General features: G+C 38.7%; 1 protein-coding gene and 1 pseudogene across 2 annotated transcripts in view; one reads left to right on the top strand and one right to left on the bottom strand.

Moving 5' to 3' along the window:
• The window catches only part of TTC29 (tetratricopeptide repeat domain 29), a 205,896-nt gene that overhangs the window by 71,477 nt on the left and 108,357 nt on the right, over positions 1-26,062 (bottom strand). The window contains exon 10 of the mRNA XM_079154284.1: positions 19,232-19,460. Coding sequence (XP_079010410.1) covers positions 19,232-19,460 — 229 coding nt within the window. The remainder of the gene's footprint in view (positions 1-19,231; positions 19,461-26,062) is intronic.
• On the top strand, positions 84-3,087 carry LOC306669769 (dnaJ homolog subfamily C member 14-like; annotated as a pseudogene). The gene has a single exon. The product of its transcript is annotated as a dnaJ homolog subfamily C member 14-like (transcript).

A 26,062-nucleotide genomic window follows, 5' to 3' on the forward strand; every position in this document is an offset into this window, starting at 1 on the left:
AAATTCAATGTCATCTTTCCTCATAAGATTCTCCCACTTAAAATTTCTTTAAAACCACTAAAAAAACAGAAATAGGGAGAGCGTGAACGGGAGGCGGAGCCGGGGGAGCTGCTCTCGAAGCTCCCCCTGGCCCCAGGCCCAGCTGCTTGAGGGGGAGGAGTTACCACCTCTCTTCGGCATCAGCACATAATATAATGATGGCTGTGACCTAAAACCCTCAGGAAGCCTTGGGGTCATGGCCCAGAAGCACCCCGAGAAAGAGGGTTGTGTGGAGCCCACCAAAGTGGTGGTGCCTCCCTCAGAACTTTAGGATCCTCCGCGGACCCTGAAATACTTTCATTCTCAGGACTCAGGGACTCAGCAGGGACTGCCCCTAATGGTACCCGCTGCTTTACAGAGCACTCTGGTCCTAAGTACACACAACCCCCAAACCCAGCCCACTGGTCGGATCCAAGCCATGGCCCCCCAAGGGGTCCAGGACCACCTAGGGAAGGAGAGGACCCTGATCAGAGTGAAGCATCTTCAGAAGAGTCAGGAGTGGACCAGGAACTCTCAAGAGAGAATGAGGCCGGGTACCAAGAGGATGGGAACCCTTCTTTTCTTTCCATTCCATCTGCTTGTAACTGCCAGGGAACCCCTGGAATCCCTGAAGGGCCATATTCTGAGCGAGGAGATGGCTCTTCTAGCAACTTTTGCCACCATTGTACCTCTCCAGCCTTGGGGGAAGACGAAGAGTTGGAAGAGGAATACGATGATGAAGAAACTCTTAAATTCCCCAGTGATTTTTCACGTGTGTCCAGCGGAAAGAAACCCCCATCTCGAAGACAGCGGCATCGCTTTCCAACCAAGGAGGATACTCGGGAGGGTGGCCGTAGAGATCCCAGGTCTGCTGGTCGACATCGACTGGGCAGGAAACGAAGTCAGGCAGATAAGCGCAGAGGCCTGGGATTGTGGGGAGCAGAGGAACTATGTCAACTTGGACAGGCAGGCTTCTGGTGGCTGATTGAACTGCTGGTATTGGTGGGAGAATATGTGGAAACTTGTGGCCATCTCATCTATGCATGCAGGCAGCTGAAAGGCAGTGATCTGGATCTTTTTCGAGTTTGGGTGGGAGTCTGGGCAGGGAGGGTGGAGGGCTGGGCCCAGATGATGTTCCATTTTCTAAGTCAAGAGCTTTACTATGGGGGTTGGACTGTTAACCCATTTTCTTAGGTTACTGGGTGCTTTGCTGCTCCTGGCTCTGGCCCTCTTTTTGGGCTGTCTGCAGTTGGGCTGGCAGTTTCTGGTGGGACTGGGTGACCGTTTAGGCTGGAGGGATAAGGCCACCTGGCTCTTCTCTTGGCTAGATTCTCCAGCTTTGCAGCATTGCTTGACTGTGCTGAGAGATAGCAGGCCATGGCAGCAGCTGGTAAGAATAGTTCAGTGGGGTTGGCTAGAGTTGCCTTGGGGCAAGCAGAGGACTAATAGGGGAATGCACCCGTAGCTAGTGGACGCTATTGCCATCCTGAAGACGAAGTGGCTCGACTTTTGAGTATGACTTGGGTTCCTGAGGATGAGTTAAACCCTTTCCATGTGCTTGGGGTTGAAACCACAGCATCAGATATTGAACTGAAGAAGGCCTATAGGCAGCTGGCGGTGATGGTTCATCCCGATAAAAATCAACATCCCCAGGCTGAAGAGGCTTTCAAGGTTTTGCGGGCAGCTTGGGACATTGTCAGCAACCCTGAAAGGCGGAAGGAATATGAGATGAAACGGATGGCAGAAAATGAGTTGAGCTGGTCTGTGAGTGAGTTTCTGTCCAAGCTGCAAGATGACCTCAAGGAGGCGATGAATACTATGATGTGTAGCCGATGCCAAGGAAAGCACAGGAGGTTTGAAATGGACCGGGAACCTAAAAGTGCCAGATATTATGCTGAATGTAATAGGCTGCACCCTGCTGAAGAAGGAGACTTTTGGGCAGAATCAAGCATGTTGGGCCTCAAGATCACCTACTTTGCACTGATGGATGGAAAGGTGTATGACATCACAGAGTGGGCTGGATGCCAGCATGTCGGAATCTCCCCAGATACCCACAGAGTTCCCTATCACATCTTATTTGGTTCTCGGATCCCAGGCACCAGTGGTCGCCAGAGGGCCACCCCAGATGCCCCTCCCGCTGACCTTCAAGATTTCTTGAGTCGGATCTTTCAAGTACCCCCTGGCCAGATGTCCAATGGGAACTTCTTTGCAGCTCCTCAGCCTGGCCCTGGGGTCACTGCAGCCTCCAAGCCCAACAGCACAGTACCCAAGGGAGAAGCCAAACCGAAGCGGCGGAAGAAAGTGAGGAGGCCCTTCCAACGTTGAAGCCCCCTCTCTTTTTTCCTCAACTCAATGTCAGGGAGTCAAAAGGGCTGTGTACAGCACAGGATGGAGTTTGATTTGATTATTTTTAAATATTTTAAAAAGGGAAAATGTTAAGCTTAAATTGTTCACTCAGTACTCATAGGAAGCCCCTGAACCACTCGCCTTCCTCCCCCAGCACCCAGGAACTGAATCTTGTCTTCTGACAATACCAAAGAAATAGGGGGGGTTAGAGCAAAGAACCTAAGGCCTGGACCTAGGCTGGACAATGTATCCCTTTGAGGTATGGGAACTGGGTATTTCCCTGGGGTATGTATGCCTTTGTCTTGTCATTTGCTTTTATAGCAGATGATATTACCCCACCCCTGCTTTTTAAACTGAGTCTATCTTATTTCTTGACCCATTTCAGGGGGAAACCCCCTCCTGTACTCTGATATACTAGATAAGACAGAACAAGAAAGCATGTAGCCCTAATTTTGAAGATGCATAGAGTTCAAAGAGTGTAAACTGAACTTTTCCTTTGACTTTCACCTTGTGGGAAAATCACCCTACTTCAAGCTTATTGCTGCAAGATGGCCAAAATTAATAATTTTTAAGAAGCAGACTCATGCCCTCTGCCTTTGGGTGAGGGGAAAGGATAAGAGGGTTCCTAGAAGCCCTCTTGTGATCTAAGGGTTTGTATTTTTTTAAGTTTGTTCATATTTGTATGTACATATCTATTTAAAGCCAGGGACTATCTTTCTATAAATATATAACTGGCAAAAAAAAAAAAAAAAAAAAAAAAAAAAAGAAATAGGTTAGATTGGGATGGAATACAATAGAAAACTATCAGACTGTGTATAGGGCATAAGTATTATCTCTGTCAAACTCTTGATTCAACTATGTTACAAGGCAAAAATATATTTCTTATTGTAGATTTTTTTGTAAAAGAGGCTCACTGTTTTACAATCCATTCTTCAAAGTGATCTTTTTGAAGAATCAAAGTCCTTTTCTCAGACCTCAGTGATAATTCTCCACCATAATTGGAATAAAATTAAAAGTCATTACAATGGTGTACAAGGACTAAATTGACCAGCTTCCCCTCAAACCTTAGGCCATACCTCCCTCTCCCCTATAATCCACCTGCTCCAGCCATATTGGTCTTTTGGTTGTTGAATAAGTTTAGCTTTCCCTGGATATCTTCTCTCTACCTTAGATAGTCCAGGACTTGACACCTATTTCAGTCAGGTTTCTTTTCACCCCATGCCTTTGAGAGGTTTCTTGTAAACTTCTGTTTAAAAATAGGCCTCACTCTCTGCCCAAACTCTTATCCTGCTTTCTTCATTATACTTAGCACTATTTTGAGAGGCTGTCTGCAGGAACTAAACCTCTGTTTCCATCTTTAAGAAAATTTCTAATCCTTTAATCCCAGTGGCTCAGAAGAGGCAGGAGGATCGTAAGTTCAAAGTCAGCCTCAGCAATTTAGCAAGGCCCAAAGAAACTTAGGGGAGATACCCTGTCTCTAGATAAAATATAAAAAAGGACTGGGGCTGTGGTTGTGGCTCAGTGGTAGAGCTCTTGATTCTCAGCACCACATATAAATAAATGAATAAAATAAAGGCCTATCAACATCTAGGGAAAAAAAAAGGGGGGGAGGCTGGGGATTTGCCGCGGGAGTTAAGCATCCCTGGGTTCAATGGTTCAATCCCTGGTACCAAAAAAAAAAAAAAAAAAAAAGAGAGAAGAAGGAGGAGGTGGAGGAGGAGGAAGAGGAGGAAATTCCTTAGCTGGATGTGCTGGTGCATGCCTGTAATCCCCAGTGATTCAGGAGGATGAGACAGGAGAATTGCAAGTTCAAGACCAGTCCTGACAACTTAGTGAGACCCTCAGAAACTTAGTGAGACCCTGTTTCAAAATTAAAAGCAAAAAGGACTGGAGGTGTATGTAGTTCAGTGGTAAAAACTCCTCTGGGTTCAATCCCCAGAAAATGAAAAAAAAAATCTACTTAAAAATTTAGGTGGGAAATGGAGAATTGTTCTCACTGTAGGTGTTCAAAAAGGTCCTCACAGTCCAACTTTTCTTGCAGCTGGGATGGGGTCATGTGAACCAGGCTCCGCCAATCAGCTGCATGCATGCTAAATTCTGCACTGGTAACTAGTGATGCAGAACTGGAAAGTCCAACCTGGAAAGGAATGGCATCGGGCAAGGTTCTGTAACCTGCCGACACGTATGTGCTACTAGAAATTTTTTTCCACAGTCTTTGCTGTTTCTATAATCCTGGTTTTGGGATACACAAACCTGAACGATTTGAGGTTTTTATTTTATTTTTTTATGGATAGTTCCTTTACATCCCTGTTATTGTTTGTATAAATTTTTATGTAGACCTAGGTTCACATAAGTATGCTTATGATGATATCAAAACTGTAATTATTGAAATATATTTTCAGTTGGATCTATTGATGAACATGGATTCTTTTACTTGTAGATATTTTAAATTTTAGTATATGCCTTGATCTTTCCTATTTTCAAACTGATATGCAAAAAGTCCAGAAGAAATCCAAAGGAGCGATAGGTTGTTTTGGTCTTTCGTCTTTTATAAATCATATTTGTACTGAGAAAGCTACCCAGTAGAAAGCTGATATTTTTTCAAAAAAAAAAAAAAAAGAAAATTTCTGTGTTAGATATAAGAAGTGACAGTATCATGCATAATTATCTATGCAATTACACTTGCACATGCTTGGAAATTTTTAGCCAGGAATGCTTAATAACATTTGCATGGTTAAATGAGACAGCAGAAACAACTGGAAGGGCCTCAGGGCATGGTCATCTATTTAAGCATCCACTTGGATTTTCAACATAATTAGTCATATAATTGTGTGCCTAAACTTAGTAGATTCATGTAAGGAATTATAAATTATTAAAAAGTAGTGCTTGTAATGTTTTGCTCTGTATTTCCTGCCAATCAAATTACTAAGGAATATACCATATTCACATTTCATCACATAAAATTTCAAATGAAATTACAATGTAAAGCCCTGGATGAAGGTGAACAAGTAAATTCATTCAGATGAGGGGTAGCTAGCTAATGTAGGTATCTGGACATCTATATTTTTAGGGAGTATTTCTGTGATCCAGTCATGATCATCAGCCTGATCATCAGCCTGTTCATCTCTGCCTACGAATATTCTTTTGAAAAAAATATTATTTCTTTTGCTCACATTGTATGCAACACAACTGCTCTTTTTGTATTGTGACAAAAGGGAATCATTACTCAGAGGCCCTGTTTTCATAATTGTTAGTGGGTGATGATAAAAATCTGGGCCCAATAGATCTGAATGGTGTAAATGTTAACCTCGAAATTTTATGATGGGTATTTCGACCTAGTTCTCCTGATTTCCATAGCCAATTCTCTTGTTGACTATTGATTTTTGTAGCTTCATTTCATTTGTTTTTATCCATTTTCATTTTAATATCTGAATTTAAAATATATGAGACTTGAAAATTATGCATCCCTTCCCAGGAGTATAGTGTCTAATAAACAAGACTAGAACACCTTGAAAATGTTGGACTAAATGTCCTTCGGTATGAACACAAAACATACTCTACTAGCTGAGGATACGATGAAATGTATTGTCTTAAGAAATCAGATTCATCTCTCTAAGGCTAAAATTAACTGGTCTATTCTCTCTCAGGTGCCCAATACCATTTTGGATGTCAATAAATGCAGTTCCTTAAAGGGATAACACTGAAAATAATTAACTTTAATTTCCCCTATTGGTTTAATGAAGTCCAACTTTGTTTAAACTTAATAGGCCTGATGACAGAACATCTACTTGCACAGAATTTTTGGTTGAAGGTTAGAAGAAAATGAAAGAAGGTAGACAAACAAACAAAACCCTGAATACACTGTGGTTTTAAAGGATTTGGGGAGACCAAATATTGTTTGGTGCTTTTAAAATTTATTTCATTGCCACAGTAGTTCAGAAGGTTCAGAAAGTATGTTCAAGAACATTCATAGTGATTCAAAGATTTATCAGGAAGGTCAAGATACTGGTCATGACAGACCAGCATTACATATACTTGTGTTTCTTTTCATTAGATTCTCACCCAATATTTTCCATACTGAGCACATTGTGCTCACCCCCAGGAGGCAAGCATCACCAATGAAAAGTGAAATATATATCTAGGAATTGTTATTCAAGTCAGCCGTCACTTATAAGGCACAATAAAAAATTTCTGAAAAAGTATTTGTCATGAAAAACATTGATTTTTTTTTTTCTGTCAATTATACTATAGAATCTAGACTGTAGACTTTTTGGTGGTGGGGGTGTACTGGGGATTGAATCCAGGGGTGCTTAACCAATGAGACACATCTCAAGCCCTTTTTATTTTTTCATTTTGAGACAGGGCCTCTCTATGGTGCTTAGAGCCTTGCTAAGTTGCTGACGCTGGTTTTTAACTTGTTATCCTCCTGCCTCAGCCTCCCTAGTTGCTAGGATTACAGGCATGCACCATTGCATCAGGCAGGAACATTCACTCTTATCTGGGAGTGAAAAATACGAGAAGGACAGACTAAAAGAATTCAAAGAAAGTGAATTCTGGGACTGTGGATTAATTTTTTTTTTTTTAAACCCCAACCAGGGAAGGTTTAGAAAGAATTAGAAACTAACAAAACTTGTGATTTCAGTATCTGTGTTCTTTAGATACCAATGACATATCACTTCTTTTTTTAGAGGAATTTTTATGGATCAAGAATAACTACAATTGCCCTAATAGAACACCAAAGAAAGATGAAGTATACATAGGGAGAGGGTTTTTTTTTGAGCCCCCAAATTCTAGTAGTGGTAGAAGGCACTTAGCTACATTGGCACAGTTATGTGGAATTCATGACCACACGTGAAGCACAGATCCCTCACTGGGAATGAGACCCTGACTTTCTACAGCTATGGCTCCAGCATTTTCCCTGATTTTGCTAAGGTTTAATGACCCAACAAACTCTTCAGACGCTTCTCAAGCTAGCAATTAAAGACAAAATTAAAACACAACTGGATTAGAGCAACCTGGTTACATTTTTCTTGCAAGTGGTGAGTTCAGTGTGTGCTGGGAAGTTAAGACTGGTAACACCATCAGCTACCAAGAACTGTGAGCAGAATCTAAAAGAAGTATCGTTTTTGTTTGAGCAATCAAGAATTCTCTTTTATTGAACCAAGGCAGCAGATAGAGAAGGAGATTCTCAGAGGGGGGAAAAAAAGAATAAGAAGAAGAAGGAAAAAAAGAAAAAGATCTTTCAACCCGAGGGATCTAGAGCTACATTAGTATTTCCCAATGAAGTGAGCATTAGCTTCTGAAGAAATATTTTATTCTTGTCACTTGTGTTGTAGAAAATGTATGAAGGTGGTGAACTGTGTTGAATGAGGAAATTTGAAATTCAGGCTCAAATTCTGCTGCCCTTTTTCTTTTAAAATTTGGTTATAATTAAGTATTGATTTGTCTTTTCCAAATCAATGTTTTCCCTTTGTCATTATGTTCTTATCAATTGTTGAGGCTATTGAGTTTCTCTATGTCCTTTTTTGGACATAGAGAAATAATCTATTATGATTAAAGTAAGTTTAGCAGACAAGATTCATATCCTTACGCTTCATTTGGACACTAGCATGGAGTTCACAGAGAATATATTTTAATGCTTATATTCTTTTTGTACCATGAAGCTTGCTGTCTGTCACTAGAAGTGCATGCCCCAAACTCCAATGACCCTTCAAAATATATAGGCAGAACCACCGCCTATAGATACATCCTGCCTAAGATGTCACTGCTGTCCCAGTTCTCCCTCTGAAGTTCCCACTGCTGCTGCCCTGGGAACCATCTTGAAGGATCGGGAGCTTTGGGAGGGAGTTCAGGCAAAATGAAGCCGTGGTAACAAACTACTCTGACGATCTCAGTGGTTTGCCACAAAAAAAGGAGGATTCTGTGTTTATGCATCTTGGGCTACAGATAGGAATGATTTTCCAGGGCAAACACTCTCCCTGTGGAAGTATGGTGACCCAGGCCACTTCATTCTGATAGCTCCATTGTTTTTAGTAAGTCTTCCTTCCTCTGCAGCAGGGAAACAATCAGCCACAGGGTCTCAGGTGGACTCACCTATGTTTTGGCCCAAACATGACTTTTGCCTACAGCCCATTGGATTGGCCAAGACTAGTCATTGCTCTGTGCAGTGTGTATGGGGAGGTTGGGGGAGGAGGCTGAGAAGCGCAGACTTCCATATGCCCAGAAAAGGAAAGAACCAGACACCTGTAGGCACTTGGAACTTCTACCTTCTGCCTGAGTAATGGTTATGGAACTCTCTGAAGTTATAAGCAGTAATCATATATTTTTTCTGGAGAGAGACCCTAGTTTTTATCAGATTTCTCAGAGAAAGACTTATCATTTAAAATTTCTAACAATTTTTTTTTTTTTTTTTTTTTTTTTTTTAAGGCATAGATTCATACTGAAGAAAAGAAAACTTTCAGGAATAGTTTAGAAAAGTTGAATTTAAAGGCTTCCTCCCAAATTTTATAATAGAAATCTGTGTTGGCCTCACAACCCATAATTATCTTGCCCCATGCTGCCTGAATAATTTCAACTACTTACTAGTTATAACTGTCCTCAGTTCTGGTCATAGGCAATCTTCCAAAATAAAAAAAGATCTTGATTGCTCTGAATAGTAAAGGACTTTCAGTAGGATATCAGCCAGTTGAATCAGATTTTTTTTTTTTTTTTTAGCAATGTTTCTATAACTTTGATGCTTTGAAGAAATGGGTGCTTTTATTAGGAAAGGAATTGAGTTGGGAAGAGGGTAAGGGAGAACATGAGGTATGTTTGCAATTCAGGGAGAATGTCAGATTTTGAGGTACTGGCTATGCTTTAAAGACATTTAATCAATTCTGCTGTATAAAGTAACTTATCCAACAAACAATTCCACAGTTCAAATCTTCCATGTGCACTATTAGGGGCCGGGCACTTAGCTTACTGCTGGGGCTACAATAATAGCCATAGTTGCTTGGCATTTCATTTTTAGAGTGGCATTAGCTGCAAATAAGAAAATCCCAGCTAAAAGTAGCTTTGGAAATAGAAAACTTGGGGGGTTGGAGAGTTGTTGGTCAAAGGACTCAAAATTTTAGTTAGGAAGAATAAATTAAGAGATTGATGGCACAACCAAGTGACTTTATTCAATAATGATATGTAGAATATTTTGGGCAGTAAAGTTTAAGTGTTCTCACCTCAAAAATAAGTTTGCGAGGAAATTGTTATGTAAATTAGTCATTCCCCCATATATGTAAAACATCAATTGTATACAAGTTTGTATAAATTTTTTTGTCAATTAAAAAGAATAAAATAGAGAAATTTATCTCCCATGAAAAATGGTGGTAATTCGGGGTTGGTTACTTTAGCATCTGGGGGCGTCATGAAGCCTCTAGGTCTATGCTTTCTTGCCGCCATCCTCAGCATCTCCACAGCTCAGCTGCAAATTGCTTAGAGCAAATCCAGGCAGCCCACCGTCACACGTCAACATTTAAAGTCAGGAGGAAGGACTCTCCTTGCTTTGTGCCCTATTTCAGGATGAAGAACACCTTCCCAGGAATTCTTCAGATTTTCTTCTTTTATATCATTAATTAGAATTATGTGTCACACATCCTCCCCAAAAGCTGTTACATGGCATGTCTACTGAGATCACAGTGGCTGGCTTATATAGGACTTATCCAACCACTGCCATGGAGAAAGGCCACCTCCCCTGGGACACGGCAGCTCCAGGGGTGAGAACCATCAGGCTTCTGCTGACAGGTAGGACGATGGGCAATGGCCGCCGGGTAGGCAGCCAAAGGGTCTTCTACAAAGGCGCACTACGTCCTCGGACAGTCAAGGCCACATGCTGAGGAGGGAACTGTCATCTTCCTCTTTTTAGTTATTTATTTTTTTGAGGCTAATAACTCTCCTAATGTTTTATTGGTAATTAAGCAATGGAGGCTGATTTCAAAACCAGATCATATGCAAAACCCCGTAAGCTTTTACACCAAATGTAAGCTGCCTCCATTTGTCATCTGTCTCTTGGGGACAGGTAATAGAGGCAGGTTCCCAGGTCCATCAGCTGTGAGGTGGTTGAGTTGGGATTCAAACAAATAGACTGTCTAATTCCAAAGCCCAAATTCCTCACATCACAAAACACAGGACTATGGTCAAAGAAGACTGTTCATCCGGGAACTACATCTTTACACAACAAATAGCTTCATCTAGCTTGAGTTCCCCTCAAATTTGTGCTTCATTTTGTGGTCCAAAAATGACAGAAAACAGTGTTATCATAGACTGTGAGTAAGGAACTTTGTAGAAATTGTGGGGAGATTGTGCAATGATCTTTTTGTCTACCTTTATCTCACCCGACCCCAAACACTGTGTTGATACACCTGCGGTCCTACTGCAAAAACAGTGCAAAGGATTTATTTATGTGGGACTTACTGCAAACCATATTGGGACCTCACAATAATTCTCATTTCAACATTTTCTAACACTCAGGCTAAAATGAAATTGAAAAGATAAGTATTTTATCAGAAAACCAAAAATCGAAGGTTTAAAGAACTGAAAAGAAATTCAGAATTCACACAGTCTGATCACATCCCCTCACCCCAATTTTACAAATGAGGTAGCTTGTCCAATGCAGAGAATCCTACTTTGTAAGGATGCTGACACTGAAAGGCTTATCATATAATTGTGTTTGATACACCCTACATCACACACACCAGAGTCTCAATAATAACATGGACATCAAACCAACAATGGTAGTCACTGAAAGCCACTCAAATATTTTGTAGCAGAGAGGCTATTTAGGATACAGCCCACTGGAGATATCCAAATTTCTCCGTATTAAAGTCACTTGGAATTTTTCCTTTCTGCACAATTACATCACCAACTTGATACATATTTAGGAGTATTAGTTTTATTTAATTTACTTATTTATTTTTAGAGTTTTAGGAAACCCTCTGCTTTTTCTAAATTTACTTTTCTTAGTCTCCTTGTAGAAGTAGTCAATTCTAGTTCTGGATTCAAAGACTGAAACAATTTCTCATAGCAACAGCAAGAAAGTCATCAAAACCCACAAGACCTATTCTAGAAGGCTTACATGTACCGAAGTCTGTGATGATTTGGGGCTGAAAGTTATCTCAGGAAAAACACATCACCCACCCTAAGCCAGCAGAAATCTCTGCAATCCGAGAAAAACAACAACGATATGGTAACTAAACACAGCCCTTTAAAGGGACCCTACTGCTGGGCCATGAGAACACATCTGCTAGAACAGCCGCGCCCAAAGTGGGAGCACCAAAGAGATTCTGTCCCCAAACTGAACTGAGGAGGCACCCCACCTGGCACATGAAACTATGGTTTTGATAACTGTTTTACGTCTTGGTCTCCTAAATCTATCATTTGGGTCTTCTTGGGGTCCGCTTCTATTCATTTATCTTCTCCTCATTATGAGTCCCGTTTTCCTGCTTCCTGGCATGTCTAGATCATTTTGATTGCATGTCTGATACTGTACATTTTACCTTGTTGGATTACTAGATATTTTTTACTCCTATAAATATCCTTGAGTTTTGTTCTTCCCAGTGAAGTTATGTGATGGGCTGACAGCTCTGGCTCCATGAGAATGTTCTAGGCCAGACTCTAAGGGAAATGACTAAACAGACTCCATTTTGCTCTAAGACTCCATGTTATGTAGGAAATAAGCTTCTCCCATGGGAACACCCCACCTCTGTGCCCATCATCAGTTACTTGGTGTGACATGTTTAATAATATACAATGGCAACTCCTATGTAGTAAAGAATTGCTCTCTTTTGATTCCTATCACTCCTAAACAATGTACCATGTGAACAGTGATTGTATGGATGTTAGTAGCCATTCTTTAGTTTGTACCTAGGTAAGGGTCATTTTGACCCACTTCCCCCTCTGTTGATGATCTCATGATGTTAATGTGTAATTTCGAATCATAGCAACAGACACTTATGATTGATGTGATTTTTGGTATAAGAACCCCTACAACCCTGTGGTCGGGGCTGTTCTCCCAACAGTCATTTTTTGGGGCATTGTGTGAGACAGTCAGCCGGCCGGCTTAATAAAGACTCTCAAATTTGGACTTCTCAGTGGTGATCGGGCTGTTCTTAAGTTGCACCCCATAACAGTTACTTGGAAACAGTTTGATCCCTTTGATTCTTGTCTTCCAGCTCTGTTAGGTGGGACCAAAGCAATCTTTCATTTAGAGCTAATTTTTCCCCATCACTAAAGTAATACCTTAATGAGTCCTCCTTCCAATGCCCCATGTTTTGTGAGGTTTTTCTAACTGGTGGAGACACAAAGTATTCCCAGCTGTGTCTGAGCATCAAGGATTGTTCTACCTGATCTTTATTTTTTATTTTTACAGACTGCATTTTGATTCATTGTACACAAATGGGGTACATCATTTCATTTCTATGGTTGTACACGATGTAGATTCACACCATTCGTGTAATCCCACATGTACATAGGGTAATGATATCTGTCTCATTCCTTTTTCATACCTACCTCCCACTCATTTCCTTCTGGGTAATATAAAGTTCCTCCATTTTTCTCTCACCTTCACCTCTCACCCTATTATATATCATCATCCACTTATCAGGGAAAACATTGGTTTTTTGGGTTTGGCTTATTTCACTTAGCTCAGTTTATACCCAAAGAACTTAAAATTAGCACACTATATAGTAACAGAGCCACAACAATGTTTATAGTAGCTCAATTCACAACAGCTAGATTAAACCAACCTAGATGCCCTTCAATAGATGAATGGATAAAAGAAACTGTGGTATATATACACAATGGAATGTTATTCAGCCATAAAGAAGAATAATATTATGGCATTTGCAGATAAAAGGATGGAATTGGAGAATATCATGCTAAGTAAAATAAGCCAATCTATCTGATCTTTTTGAGTGGTATTTTCCCTTCACCTTTGGTACTTTCTTCCTATGCACATAATGATTAGGACTCAGTTGAAGACTGCAGAACTCTGCAAGGGCCAGCTCTCTCTGTGCAGCTGTTTCTTTTCTTTTAGTTTTTTTTTTTTTTTTTTTTTTTCTTTTCCTGCAGTGTTGGGAACCAGACTCAGGCCCTTGCCCATATCAGGCACTGAACTACACCTCCAGCCTTCCTTTCTCTTGGTTGTGAACTCTTCCCAGGAGGCCTTCATGAGCCGCCAAGTCAGCCCTCAACTCAGGGAGCCTCCTGGGCTCTGCCTTGACTCTCCTCCCTGTGCTAGACCTGGGGAACCTTCCCCAGGTAGTACCTGGGACAGACACGCACTCAGCTCATATGTTTCCCCTTCCTCAGGGGCCACCGTCCTGTGCTGCCTGTCATCCGTGGTCTATAGAGTTGTCTCCTATGCTTTGTTTATTCTGTCAGTTGTTTAAAAGGGGGGAGTAAATCTTGACCCCCATCACTCTATCCTGGCCAGGAACATAGTTTTGCCAGTTTCTTTCCACTATGATTATTTTTATCCAAATTGTATTTTAAAATGCAATCTTTAAACATGTTAGATATGACTTTTAACTAGCAATGAAGTACTGTAATCTAAAAGAAATGGGAACATATGTATGTAGACTCTAGAATTTTAGAATTTTAGAATTGTGCTAGAATTTTAAATATGCTTTGTCTTTCAGAATATTATTGCATGACAGAGGCATTAAAAAGTATGGAGCATGGATTTCTTTGGTACCATATAACTTGATCGCTGCATGATTCTATAAAACTCAGAAAAGCTCAAGAAGTCTGTTACTTATTTTCAGAAGATGGAAAGAAGATGTAGAAGTGGTGCCAGATTATGGAGGGCAGAGACAGCTGCAAACTGGAGTGAGTGGAGAAGGAATAATGATAAGAAGAGAGGTGGACATATTCAGGAATTGGGGGCCCTAGAAACAGTGGGGGAAGGGCAGGGCTGGAGGAAATGCTGAGAAGCAAGAGGGCCGAAATCGGAAGGGCAAGTCGAACGTCTTCAAATGAAATAGTTCCCTAGGCTTGGCAACCTCATTGGTGCCAACTGGGGAAAAGAAAATTGCACATGATATTAGATAGCTAGAAATTACTATAAATTCTATTACAAGAATCAAATACTTAGCTGGGCATGGTATCGCATGCTTATAATCTCAGTAGCTTGGGAGGCTGAGGCAGGAGGATTGCAAGTTCAAAGCCAGCCTCAGCAATTCAGCAAGGCCCTAAGCAACTCAGTGAGACCCTGTCGCTAAATAAAATTTTAAAAAAGGGCTGGAGATGTGGCTTAGTGGTTAAGCACCTCTGGGTTTAATTCCTGGTTACAGCACCCCCCTACAGAAAAAGAATAAAATACTTGTACTTGGCATTTATATAGTTGTTTATTATATAACAGTAATGATAAATTCCCTTTTGTGGAAGCCCACAGAAACTTATGTTTGTGGGGAGGGGGAAATGATAATTAAAACACTTATGAACATGAACATCCCTTAGGGACTACAAAATACCATATTCATTCAGAAAGATGCTTTTACTCAAGAACAATAGACAATTCCAGAGGAATATTATCAATGATCTATTTGGAACATATCATAAAAAGCTGAAGGAACTTGAATTGAAATCTTTCTCTATCCCAAAGCTAGTAAGTGCTCAATGTAGCATTAGAACCCAAATCACTGAGCTCTTATGCAATAGCCCTGCTCAGTGACACCAAGCTTCAGAAGGTGATTTAGTCAAAATCTTCACCAGAATCTCTGTTTTCTGTGTCACATGGTTGAATATATTATTAGAGACAGAGATCTGCTGACTTTTTGGCTAATTCTGTAACTTTCTCCTCATTCAGTAGGGTTATTTAACACACATACAGAAAGAAATGATTACAGTAGAAAATGAGCTCCCATCATGAGTGTAGCATTTCCTTGTTTGTGTTTTCTTTTTAAAAAAAAAAAAAAAAAAAAAAAACTTTTATTCCTGCATTATAGTTGTACACAATTTGACCTATCCACACACGCGTACAACATAGTTTGCTCCATTTCAATCCCCCGTTCCTCCTCTTTTGCTCCCATGACCCCCTTCCTCCACTGTACTGGTCTTCTTTCTATTTATTTATTTTAATTGGTACATTACAGTTACATATAAAATTGGAACGCATTGTGATATACATGCACATAGTATAATTTGGTATACTTCACCAGAAAGGTTGATTCAAGAAAGAAAAAGGCAAGCAAAGAAAGGGTAAGAAAATGCTGACATTAAACCCAGGGTGCGACATGAAGCCAACATAAGCCACGGGCTGTGAGACGGTCAGGGTTTTGATTGTTTTCTTGTAGGAATATTAAATAATTCATAAAACTGGGGTGATATTTTTTGCCACTCAAGTAACCTTTACATTCCATTTCATAGAAACTAGTAAGTGTCTTTAAGTACCAACCTAGCCAGCATTCTCATCTATTTCTATACTTAGGACTTACATTTTATTTCTCAGATATATTATACTTGACTACAATAAGGAAGTGAATTAAAAAGCCATGTTACTGATATAATTTTCATCAATGATGTGGTTAACAATGCTGGCACTTAAATGGCTATAATTACATATCTAAATTAACATTGCTATTAAGTTGAAAAGGAAAGGGTGGCTGTTTCCCATCTAGGTCCACAATCTCCAAAAAGCAAAAGGCAAAACAAATTAACCTTTCATACCAAAAAAAAAAAAAAAAAAATTCTCCTTGATTGTAAAGATAATAGCTCCAGTAAGGAAGGCAGAAGTCTGTTCTGGAGAACTCAGCAGATATTCATGGACCCGTAAGCCTTCCAGAGCCAATCACATTCAGTTGCTTCAGGTTGGAATACTTCTGTTGAAGTACAATAAATTTGAATTTATTTTCTAAATCTCCCATTTTGGAAGGAGACTCTATTCTTGCTTTAATATTGGAAAGGGAAGGAGGGAGATGAATCATCTCAACTATACTAAGTATTAGAATAGTAGGAAGTTTCCTGTATTTGCCACATTCCCTCTGAAAGACACAGAGATGAGAGCGGTTTGCTGGTGAGTCACTGTTGTATTTCATCTAGGGACCTGAGTGTGCTCACTGCTCTATTCCCTTAGGGGGTCATGTTCCTCTGCTTAAAAGAATATTGCCTGCTCTGAGCTAATGATTTGTTTGCAGGATGGAAGTCTCAGAGGTGACGATAACGGCATAGCTTTATAATGTATCTTTCAGATCTTTGATCTGCTTTTTTTTTTTTTTTTGGAATACATGGGACCCCTCAATAGCAAGATTAAAGATTCCTCTTCATAGAAGAAAGGCAAAAGTTGAAAACTTAAAAGCGGCTCAGCTTTCCAAATAATATTTTTGTATTTTGTCAATTTGTCAACATCCTGTTTGGTAGTGTGATCCTTCATTCATGTGATAATTGGATGGTAATCCAGATACCGTGTGGGATCATAGGCTTTCCAAGGAAACCCAAGGATTTTGTTTCACAGAAGTGGTTAGTGCAAACTAGTCTATGATCGGGCATACATACTCTTTTTGAATTCTATTTAATTCAATAAATATTTACTTGGGACCTGGTAGATGTTAAACATCGGTGCCTTCTTTTGTAGGGAAGACCAAGAATCAGAACCTGGATTTGAGAGACTCACACTCTTCAGGCAGCTGAAGCAACTGCAGAAATCGCCATGTTGGATACAGATTATGACAAACCAAATGTGCCTGGTCAAAATAATGACATTTGATTTGGGGACAGAAAGATGAGACCACATTCAAACAGGAGGGGATCAGGGAAGGGCTCAGCATCTGAGGACCTGGCAGGATGGGCTGCATTTCTTTGGGGGAGACTGGAGCTAGCAGTAATGCAGTATTAAGGAACGTTGTGTGTGGGTGTGGGGGGGGTGGGAAAGCCAACAAAGAGTTTGAAGCAACAAACACGGAGTTGTGGCTTCATGTTTTTGAAGCATTTTAAAGCAGATTCGAGTATATTTTGAACCAAAAATATTTATGTAAACAAATATTTACATGTTCTATAATGTCCTACAGGTTTTATTTCCAAATATGAAGATTAGCCCTAAACCCCGCATGCCAGTAATATGACCAGTGACTTCTCATTTGCACTTAAATCTGAAAGATGATTATTTTTCACTTTTACAGTGACGAAGCTCATCCATGCATAGATTTCTAATCTGCATGAAATGAATGAGTAAGGTGGTATGTCTTGATAGCACTCTGAAGAACGCATCTACCCTTCTTTGCCATACAGAAAACTGAGTTCTTAATGGCCAAATATTTTGAGATGCATTTTTCACTCTGCTTCTAAGTTCTTTTGTAACAGAATATGATCTTACCAAAAAGAGAGAGACAAAATATAAAACATATAGAAACATGAATAGCTTTTTACAGTGAAGGAAAGCAGAGAGAGAGAAAGACTTTTAAAAATCTGAAACCAGGATCACAACAAATAAACTTGGATCTGACCAGAAGATGGTGTTTCCTGGAGTAGTTTTTTTTTTTTTTAAATTTTTTAAATTATCATTGTGATGGAGAGCATTTACCTAAGATAAACTTGAAAACGTGCGTAAGCTCAACTTAATCTCTATTGAAACTTTATCAGCGCTGGTCATCTAACATGGATCACACTTCCCTCTGCTTTATCTCCTGCAGAATATCTGGGTAGAATATGTCAGAGCCTGGGTAGAAAACTACAGAAGGAACTTCCAAATACATGACATTAAGACAGCATCCTGATGTAAGCAGAATGCTATCTAAAGGTGATCAATTAATAATTGACCATAAACATTTTGGGGGCACCTGAGCACACTGAAATGCACCAAGCTGTCTGCTTCTGAAAGTTTCATCTTAATTCCCTTTTACTGTGAATGTATTCCTAACAAGACCTTTTCTTGTTCTATAACTAGGAACTGAGAGTGATAAGAGGTATTCTAAGTGGGCTGGGGATTTAGCTCAGTTGGTAGAGTCCTTGCCTTGTATGCACAAAGCCCTGGGTTTAATCTTCAGCACTACCACACACACAAAAAAAAGTATTGTAGTGACCTGAGAGGTGATTTTTTTCGTGTGCCTAATTTACTATTATATCCTATGGAAGAAATAAACACCAGAACAGATCACTGTTCCATCTAAACGACTTCCTCAGACTTCATGAGCTTTTGCCTCGTGATTCCACTTGGGTTATCCCAAAACATTCCAAATATTTTTACATTAAAAAGTTTGGCTTGCAAACAAATAACTGTGTAACTCAAAGGTGTGTCACAGGCAGTTCTGAGCTTGCTTTGTTTTTAGATATTCTATTCTAATGTTCTTAACTGGAAATCAGAGCCTGGCTAAGTGGACACACAAAGCTGACCCTTACATCTTGTCTAGTTGTTTTCAATAGACTATTTTAACTCCAATTTGTCACAAGAAAAATATGTTGGAAAAAAGTAGTGTTAAGAGAAAGTAATATCAGATATTTTGCAAATTAATATTTAAGCTCAAATTGATACAGAGGAATAGGGTTATTTACAGGAAGTCCACAAATAGTATAACACTAAGCATTATAAAAATGCATAAGCTTATTTCACATTACTTACAGCTGATTAGTACATATTGTGAACTACTTAAGACAACTGGAAAAAATCAGCTTGAGATTGATGATTTGTCCACTAAAACAAATTATTACAACTATTTTATGTTTCTCTTAAATGTCAGAGGTACAATATGGCGCAAAAGTAACCCAACCTTCACATAGTAAGGAATCAATAGAAATAAAATTACCAATCAAATTAAAATCAATGACTTTATGAACCTTTGCAATAAAAATGACTTAACCATTAAGAATGGTACAAAAACTAAACTGTTTCCTAAAACCAGAGACTTACCAACAACCAGATCAAGATCAATGTCACTTCTCCGCTCCTTCCAGGACAGCAGGTGGTTGAGGCTGGTGAGATCTGCAGTTTCTATATAATTATTCATTGTCAGCATCATCCTATGGGCTTTTGCTATCCCATAATGAACTTTGGTTTCATCCAGCAGAGACAAGTTCATTAGTTCTATTGTTGTGTCAAAAGCTTGCTGAAAGTATTCAGAAGCTTTGTTGTAATGTCCCTGCAAAGATAAGACAGAGAATTTTTTCTTGATTTTTATTTCACCATTTCATATATTTCCTCTCCCCTTCTTGGCATGCCCCACAATTATCTTTCCACAATTATGGCGGTTCATGAAGAACAAGGGATGGTAAACAGACTCTCCATTAGAACAACTTTTGTCCAAGAGTAGTGATTATTTGCCACTCAATATCTTGAAATTAATCTGGTAAGAAAGACTGTGTGTTTTTGCATTGAGCTATAGGAAACTTAAGTTCTTTTGGATAAAATGTGGGCAAATGTTGACAGTTTCATATGGTTGTGCCAAGAAGTCTGGGAAGGATTGAGCCAATTCATATTGATTTGGACAGAATGTTATTACTTGTAGCCCTGATTTATCTAATGAAATATTTTTACTATCTTTTGTTTTAAGTCACAGCAAGAGCTGTGACTAAAATCTGGGCATCTCAGACCAGTAGAAATGGTTGTATTTATCCACTGGTTCACTTACTAACACCCCAACTCCCCAAATATGCACTAGCCATTCTTCACTGAAGATGTCGTCTTAGATTTCTAAAAAATATAACCTTGACAGCACAAACAAAAGGGTTATCTAAACCCAAGTTGAAAAAAATTTAAACTTTTCTTTTTCATCCCCACCTCTCCTAAAAGTCATTGTCCACAAATAAATAGTATTTGTCTAGCTCTTATGAAGCCTCAGGACCAGTGGTAAATACTTCATACTTCTTATGTCATTGACCTTACAAGGTGTAAGAAGAAAGTGTAATTCTTACTTTACAGATGATGAAATTGAGCCACAGAGAAGACACCATCTTCTGTGACTCCCAAATTACCTAAAAACCCTCATTACAACTCTTCCTTAAAGGAGCTATAATTGTGAGAACTCTAAAGAACAGAATTTCCTTTCTTCATTGACCTATAACTCTTTGGGATTCCCTGTCCTGTCCCCTTTGCTCCCCTTTCCCCTTGCCCCTCCAGGAACAGGCACATAAACAAAAGCATTTGTGATACCAAGTTAGAAATAGCAAGCTCTAGCCTTTTATAGCACAGTGGGGGACTACAGTTCACAAGGACCTATTATACATATTCTGAGTAACTAAGTGCACAAAAGCTCCTAGATAAGGAGAAAAGAAGATGGAAACATTAATTAACTCTAATTTGATCAGTGTACATTATATATGTGTATTGAAATATCACATCCTACCTCATAAATACATACAAGTGTTATGGATTACTCAAAATTTTAAAAAATGCTTAAAGAGACGGAAAGGCTAACTACCCTAATTTGAACTTTATATGTTGTATACATATGCATCAAATTACTACATTGTTCCCATAAGTATGGTTCAATTAAATGATGATGATAATAATAATGTTTAAGATAATAATAAAAACAAGTTTTAAAAAAAATACATAAATACTTTTGAAAAGAAACTTTTATGAGAATGTTTCCCTGTAAGTATGATAAAATTAAAGGAAGATGATGATAATAATGTCTAAAATAATAATAAAAATAAGTTTAAAAAAAACACACACTCTTTTGAAAAAAAACTCTTATAAGAGAGAATATTTTGCTGTGAGTTTCTAAGTCATCTTCTCACACCATTTCAAGAAGAAAATGGGCATTAAAACCTCCATAGAAATAGGTGTATACCAAAGAAACAGTACAGGTAGAATATGCCAACTCCATGAACCTCTGTATAATGACAGCATGCAGAAAGTTGTCAGACTGATTGAAAAAAGAAGTTGCTAGCAAGGCGAGGAGGAGGATGATCAGGACTGTGTATCTGCTGTGTTGCACACATAAGCATACAGCCACTGCATGTCATATGCCCATAAGGACAGTTCAGGTGAACTGTCTATTCAAAGGATTCCTCCTAAGTAAGTCTGTTCATTTAAACAGAATCCCTCCATATTACAGCAGGAATAGTTCTTGTTTGTTGAGGTAGACAACTTTTTCTCTTATTAAAAATTATAAAACAGAATTTATATAACATAAGATTAATCAGGAAAAAATAAAACCATATCAAGATATTCATATGCCAATTAAGAAAACTATAATTGAGAAAAATAATACAAATATTGAAAATGATAAAAATAAAATTATAGATGGTCCTGGCAGACATTAAAGATTTAGGATAAATTATTCAAAAATATATGATTAGACTAAACACTGCTTGTTTTTACAGAGAAATTTAAGTATCTACTTTTTCTAATTATACTTCTAAGCTTTAGGCTGCTTGTTGCTTTAAGTGAGAATTTTAATTAGGAAAATTAGGGACTGTAAGTAAGTGGACATATATTTACATTTCCAGAATTACTTTCACATGTTATCACTTTAAAATTAATCCACCCATTCATCTGTTCATTCATCAGGCACCCACGCTGCACTAAACTTCATGCCAGGCAGTGGCAATTCCACAGTGAATGGGAGAGTGTACAGCCAAGCTGGTGAGCTCCCATTAGTAGAGGCAGTGATATGCCTAACACTTGGATTAGATCATATATAGCAAGGGTTTGTTTCCTCAAAAACTGAAGGATTTTAATTGTTCACCTCTCAGGTTGTGCCTAATATTCCATCTTCAGACGTACATACACTGCCATGAAACTGGTATCAGTGTACATTTCTCTATTCCAAAACACTGCTGAATGAAACACAACATTAATTCTTCTCAGATGCAAGTAATTCTATACATACCGTTTTAGAATGTGATTTCACTAGTAAGTATTGTATTTCTAGGTTTTTAATTTTTCAGGAGTTTATTATCTAGATTTAATCTCTTCTCCAAAAGTTCTGTACAACCTTCCGTAGTTCATTTCTGTTACCAAGTAATCTCTATTATAAAACTTGGAAGATTCCAGAAATTAGTCCTGGAAATCTTAAAGATGAGTTTGAGGATATGCAGTGAACTTATGTACTTCATAGATACATCTTATGGGAAGAGGACAACTTCATTTAAAGTTGCAAGTGTCTTAGATAAGCTTTTAGTGGACAGTTTCAGCATTCACTGACATCACAGACTTTGAAACAAAGCTTGAATTATTACATTATAGCATAGAATTTTCATGCATTATTCTGATTCTTACCAGATCCTTCTTTGTGTCTAAAATGTCACTCTTTCCAATGAACAAGCTCAAAATAAATGAGCATTTTATCAGTGCTAAGGATAAATCATTTCCTACCCAATTTTCCTATCATTTTAGTGTTGGAACTCCCATTCTTTTAACAATGTGATTATCCTCTAATCTTATTAAGGAATGAGAAATCTCATAAAAGGTCTTCACCTGGTTATAGTCCCTAAAACATTCTCATTTCACCAGTTTATATTAATTATATATTTTTAATTAACATTCCATCAAAAGATCATATCCAGAGAGTGGAATGGATGGCCCATCTTCCATGATTTTATAGTAAAAGGTAAATTAACTAGGAAAAGGATATTTTAAAGGTGTGGTAATTGTAATTATAACAACACTTTAATAATCACAGAAAATGCCAACTCCAGTATCTTTCCAAATGTAGTTTTGTATTATAATTTTTGTCCTATAATAATATTATTTATTGGGAATTTTTGTTAGGAATGCAATGATAATACCTTGCATGAGTAAGATGAAGCCAGAGGGTGTGGGAAGGGTGGTTCGTGGAGGGCTTAACACACAGGCGTAGCAATAGTTTTTCTATCTGCTTACAAACATTCAGGGCAAGTTTTTAAAATGTTAAAATATTGAACAAAAATGAAAGAGAAGTTTAGAATTTCACAGGTGAGAGATTCCTGTTCTCAAGTAGTATGAAATTGGTTACAAAAGTGGTTTAATGAACTGACATATGTTTGCTCACCAGCTCTGCACCAGGTTCATATTTCTAGGCACCAGAATAAAATAATAAGCAAGGCAGACAGGGGCCTTGTTCTCATTAAGCTTACATCCTAGCCAGAAGAAAGGAGAAGTATCATAAACAAGAAGTATCATAAGCAAGAAGTATCATAAATGAGGGATTTGTGAGATAACTGCTACCTAGGCTTCTTAGAATACAGAAAAGGTAAAGAAACACATGGGGGCTACTTTGGATTAGGTTGCCAAGGGAAGGCCCCTGGGAAGATGTGGCCTTTCACAGATATCTGAATGACAAGAAGCCAGCAAGGCCAACTTCAGGAACTGGAGAGAGAGAGCATTCCACCGAAGGTTCACACCCTGAGGCAGGGCCTGATTGGGCTTGTGAAGTCCAGGAAAGTCACTTTGACTCGGTGGGGGTGGGGTGGGGATTGGGTTAGGAAGAGAGTGAGGAAACACTGAAGCTAAAGAAAAGCGGGGCCATCTCATACTTCAGGACAGGGTGAGGAATTTTTATTTATGTTCTCAGAAGAATGAAAAGTAATGCAAGTGTTTTAGGTAGAGACATAACACCACCTGATTTACATTTTTAAAGGATGACTGGCCTCTCGTGTGGAGCCTGGCTTATAGAATGAGGTGGGGAAGGCTGCATGCAGAGAAAGTGCACTGAGCTTACTGCAGTGGTCTGGGGGAGAAAATAGTGTCACATGGATTTGGTGATAGCAGCAGAGATAGACAGAAGTTGGTGGGGTTGGCATGAATTTTGGTGGCATAAAGGTGATGGTTTACCTCTGGATTGGGTATTGGGGTGGAGTGAAACATCAAGAGTTACCAAAGGCCACCGGATAATGATACTACTCATTTTATTAAGATGGGAAAGACTCTGGGGTGGGGGGTGCTAAGGTGAAGTGAGGGAGAGGTATGTTAACCTTGAGGTGTCTATTAGAAATCCAGGTAGAAATGCTAAGTAAGCAGTTGGCTTTACAGGTCTGGAATCCAAAGAGACCCAGATTAGAGACAAAAATTTGGTAGAATGAAGTGTAAGGAAAATATGGCAGTGGATTTTTTTAGTAGGTCTTATTTGAAGTGATCTAAGTGAGTCATGCCAAATAGGCAGTGGGTTATGAGGGAAAAGATAAGAGCTTGAGATAGTAAAGAGCTAAGTGTTACATATACAATATATGCTAGGAATGCTACCAGGTACTATTTGCCTATTTAAAGACCTCCAGTCCTTATATAGTTAGGCTTCAAGAAATCTTGTTATTAGCAATTGAAAGATGAGGAAATTGAGGAGCAAAGAATTTACTTGCTCAGTTAATTAATTAGTGGCTGAGCCCAGTTCAAATGCATATGGACAAAACCCAGAGTAGTCCCTCTGGACCTTTCCCTTCTTGGAAAAGTTTAATACTTTTTAGTGCAAATTAATATTTTTAGCTTGAAAGGAAGATACCTCATGAAATTGTTTAGCTATGTAACTGGAGTAAAGGCATGTGCTACAATTAGGAAATATCCATAAGCTCCTAAAACTGGAGGAATAAAAACATTTGATGTTGATGTTCTCCTAGGAAATGGCTTTCAGGTTTTTAGTAAGACTCCTACCTTGTCTCAATGAGAAGGAAAAAAAAAAAAAAAAACCATCACTCAGTTCTAATAAATCCACTTTGTTATATCTAATACCTTTCAAATCAGCAATTACTTAACAACTCAGAGTCAGCCTGAAAGTCATCAGTAGCTTTTATGACTTGTGGAATGTCTACCAAATAATAATAATGACTGTGCACAAAAATAAATGTAACTTTAACAATTTGAGTAACAAATCAAGCTTTATTTTAGTGTGTGATGTCATAAAAATCCTGGTGATAGTGTTATCTACTTAATACCAATCTATTGATCAATGAACATTTACTACAGAATAAAGTATCTCAATCAGCTTGTACATTCGAAGCATATATATCTGGAGATAGCATAAATAACCTGGAATCCTCTAAAATTTATATTAGGATATAGATAAACTGGGCTGGGTGAAGGAAATGATTAAGAGTGTCAAGAGACAGCCTACAAAATGGTAGAAAAATCTTTGCCAGCTGCTCCTCTGAGAGGGGATCAATATCCAGAATAAACAAAGAACACAAAAAACTTAACAAGATCCCAGTGCCTTGGGAGGTTGAGGCAGGAGGATTACAAGTTCAAAGACAGCCTCAGCAACTTATTGAGACCCTGCCTCTAAAATAAAATATAAAAAAGGGTTGGGGATGTGGCTCAGTGGTTAACTGCCCCTGGGTTCAATCCCTGGTACAAAACAAACAAACAAACAAACAAACAAAAAAACCAAAATACCAAATAATCCAACCAATGAGTGAGCAAAAGAACTAGACAAACATTTCTCAAAAGAAGAAATACAAATGACCAACACATATATGAAAAAATGTTCAAAAACCTTTGCAATCATGGAGAGGCAAAATCCAAACTACACTGAGATTTCATCTCACTCCAGTTAGAGTGGCAATCAATCATCAAGACTACATATAATAATAAACACTGGCCAAGGATGTGGGGGGAAAGGTACGTGCACATATTGTTGGTAGGACTGCAAATTAGTACAACCACTTTGGAAAGTAGTACGGAGATTCCTCAAAAGACTAGGAATGGAACCACCATATGACCCAGCTCTCCTACTCCTTGGTATTTATCCAAGAGAACTAAAATCAGCATTCTATAGTGATACATGCATACCAATGAGAGACAGGAAAGGGGAGAAAATACAGAATGAAA

Source organism: Sciurus vulgaris, assembly GCF_902686455.1.
Source record: "Sciurus vulgaris genome assembly, chromosome: 9".
Classification (NCBI taxonomy): Eukaryota; Metazoa; Chordata; class Mammalia; order Rodentia; family Sciuridae; genus Sciurus; species Sciurus vulgaris.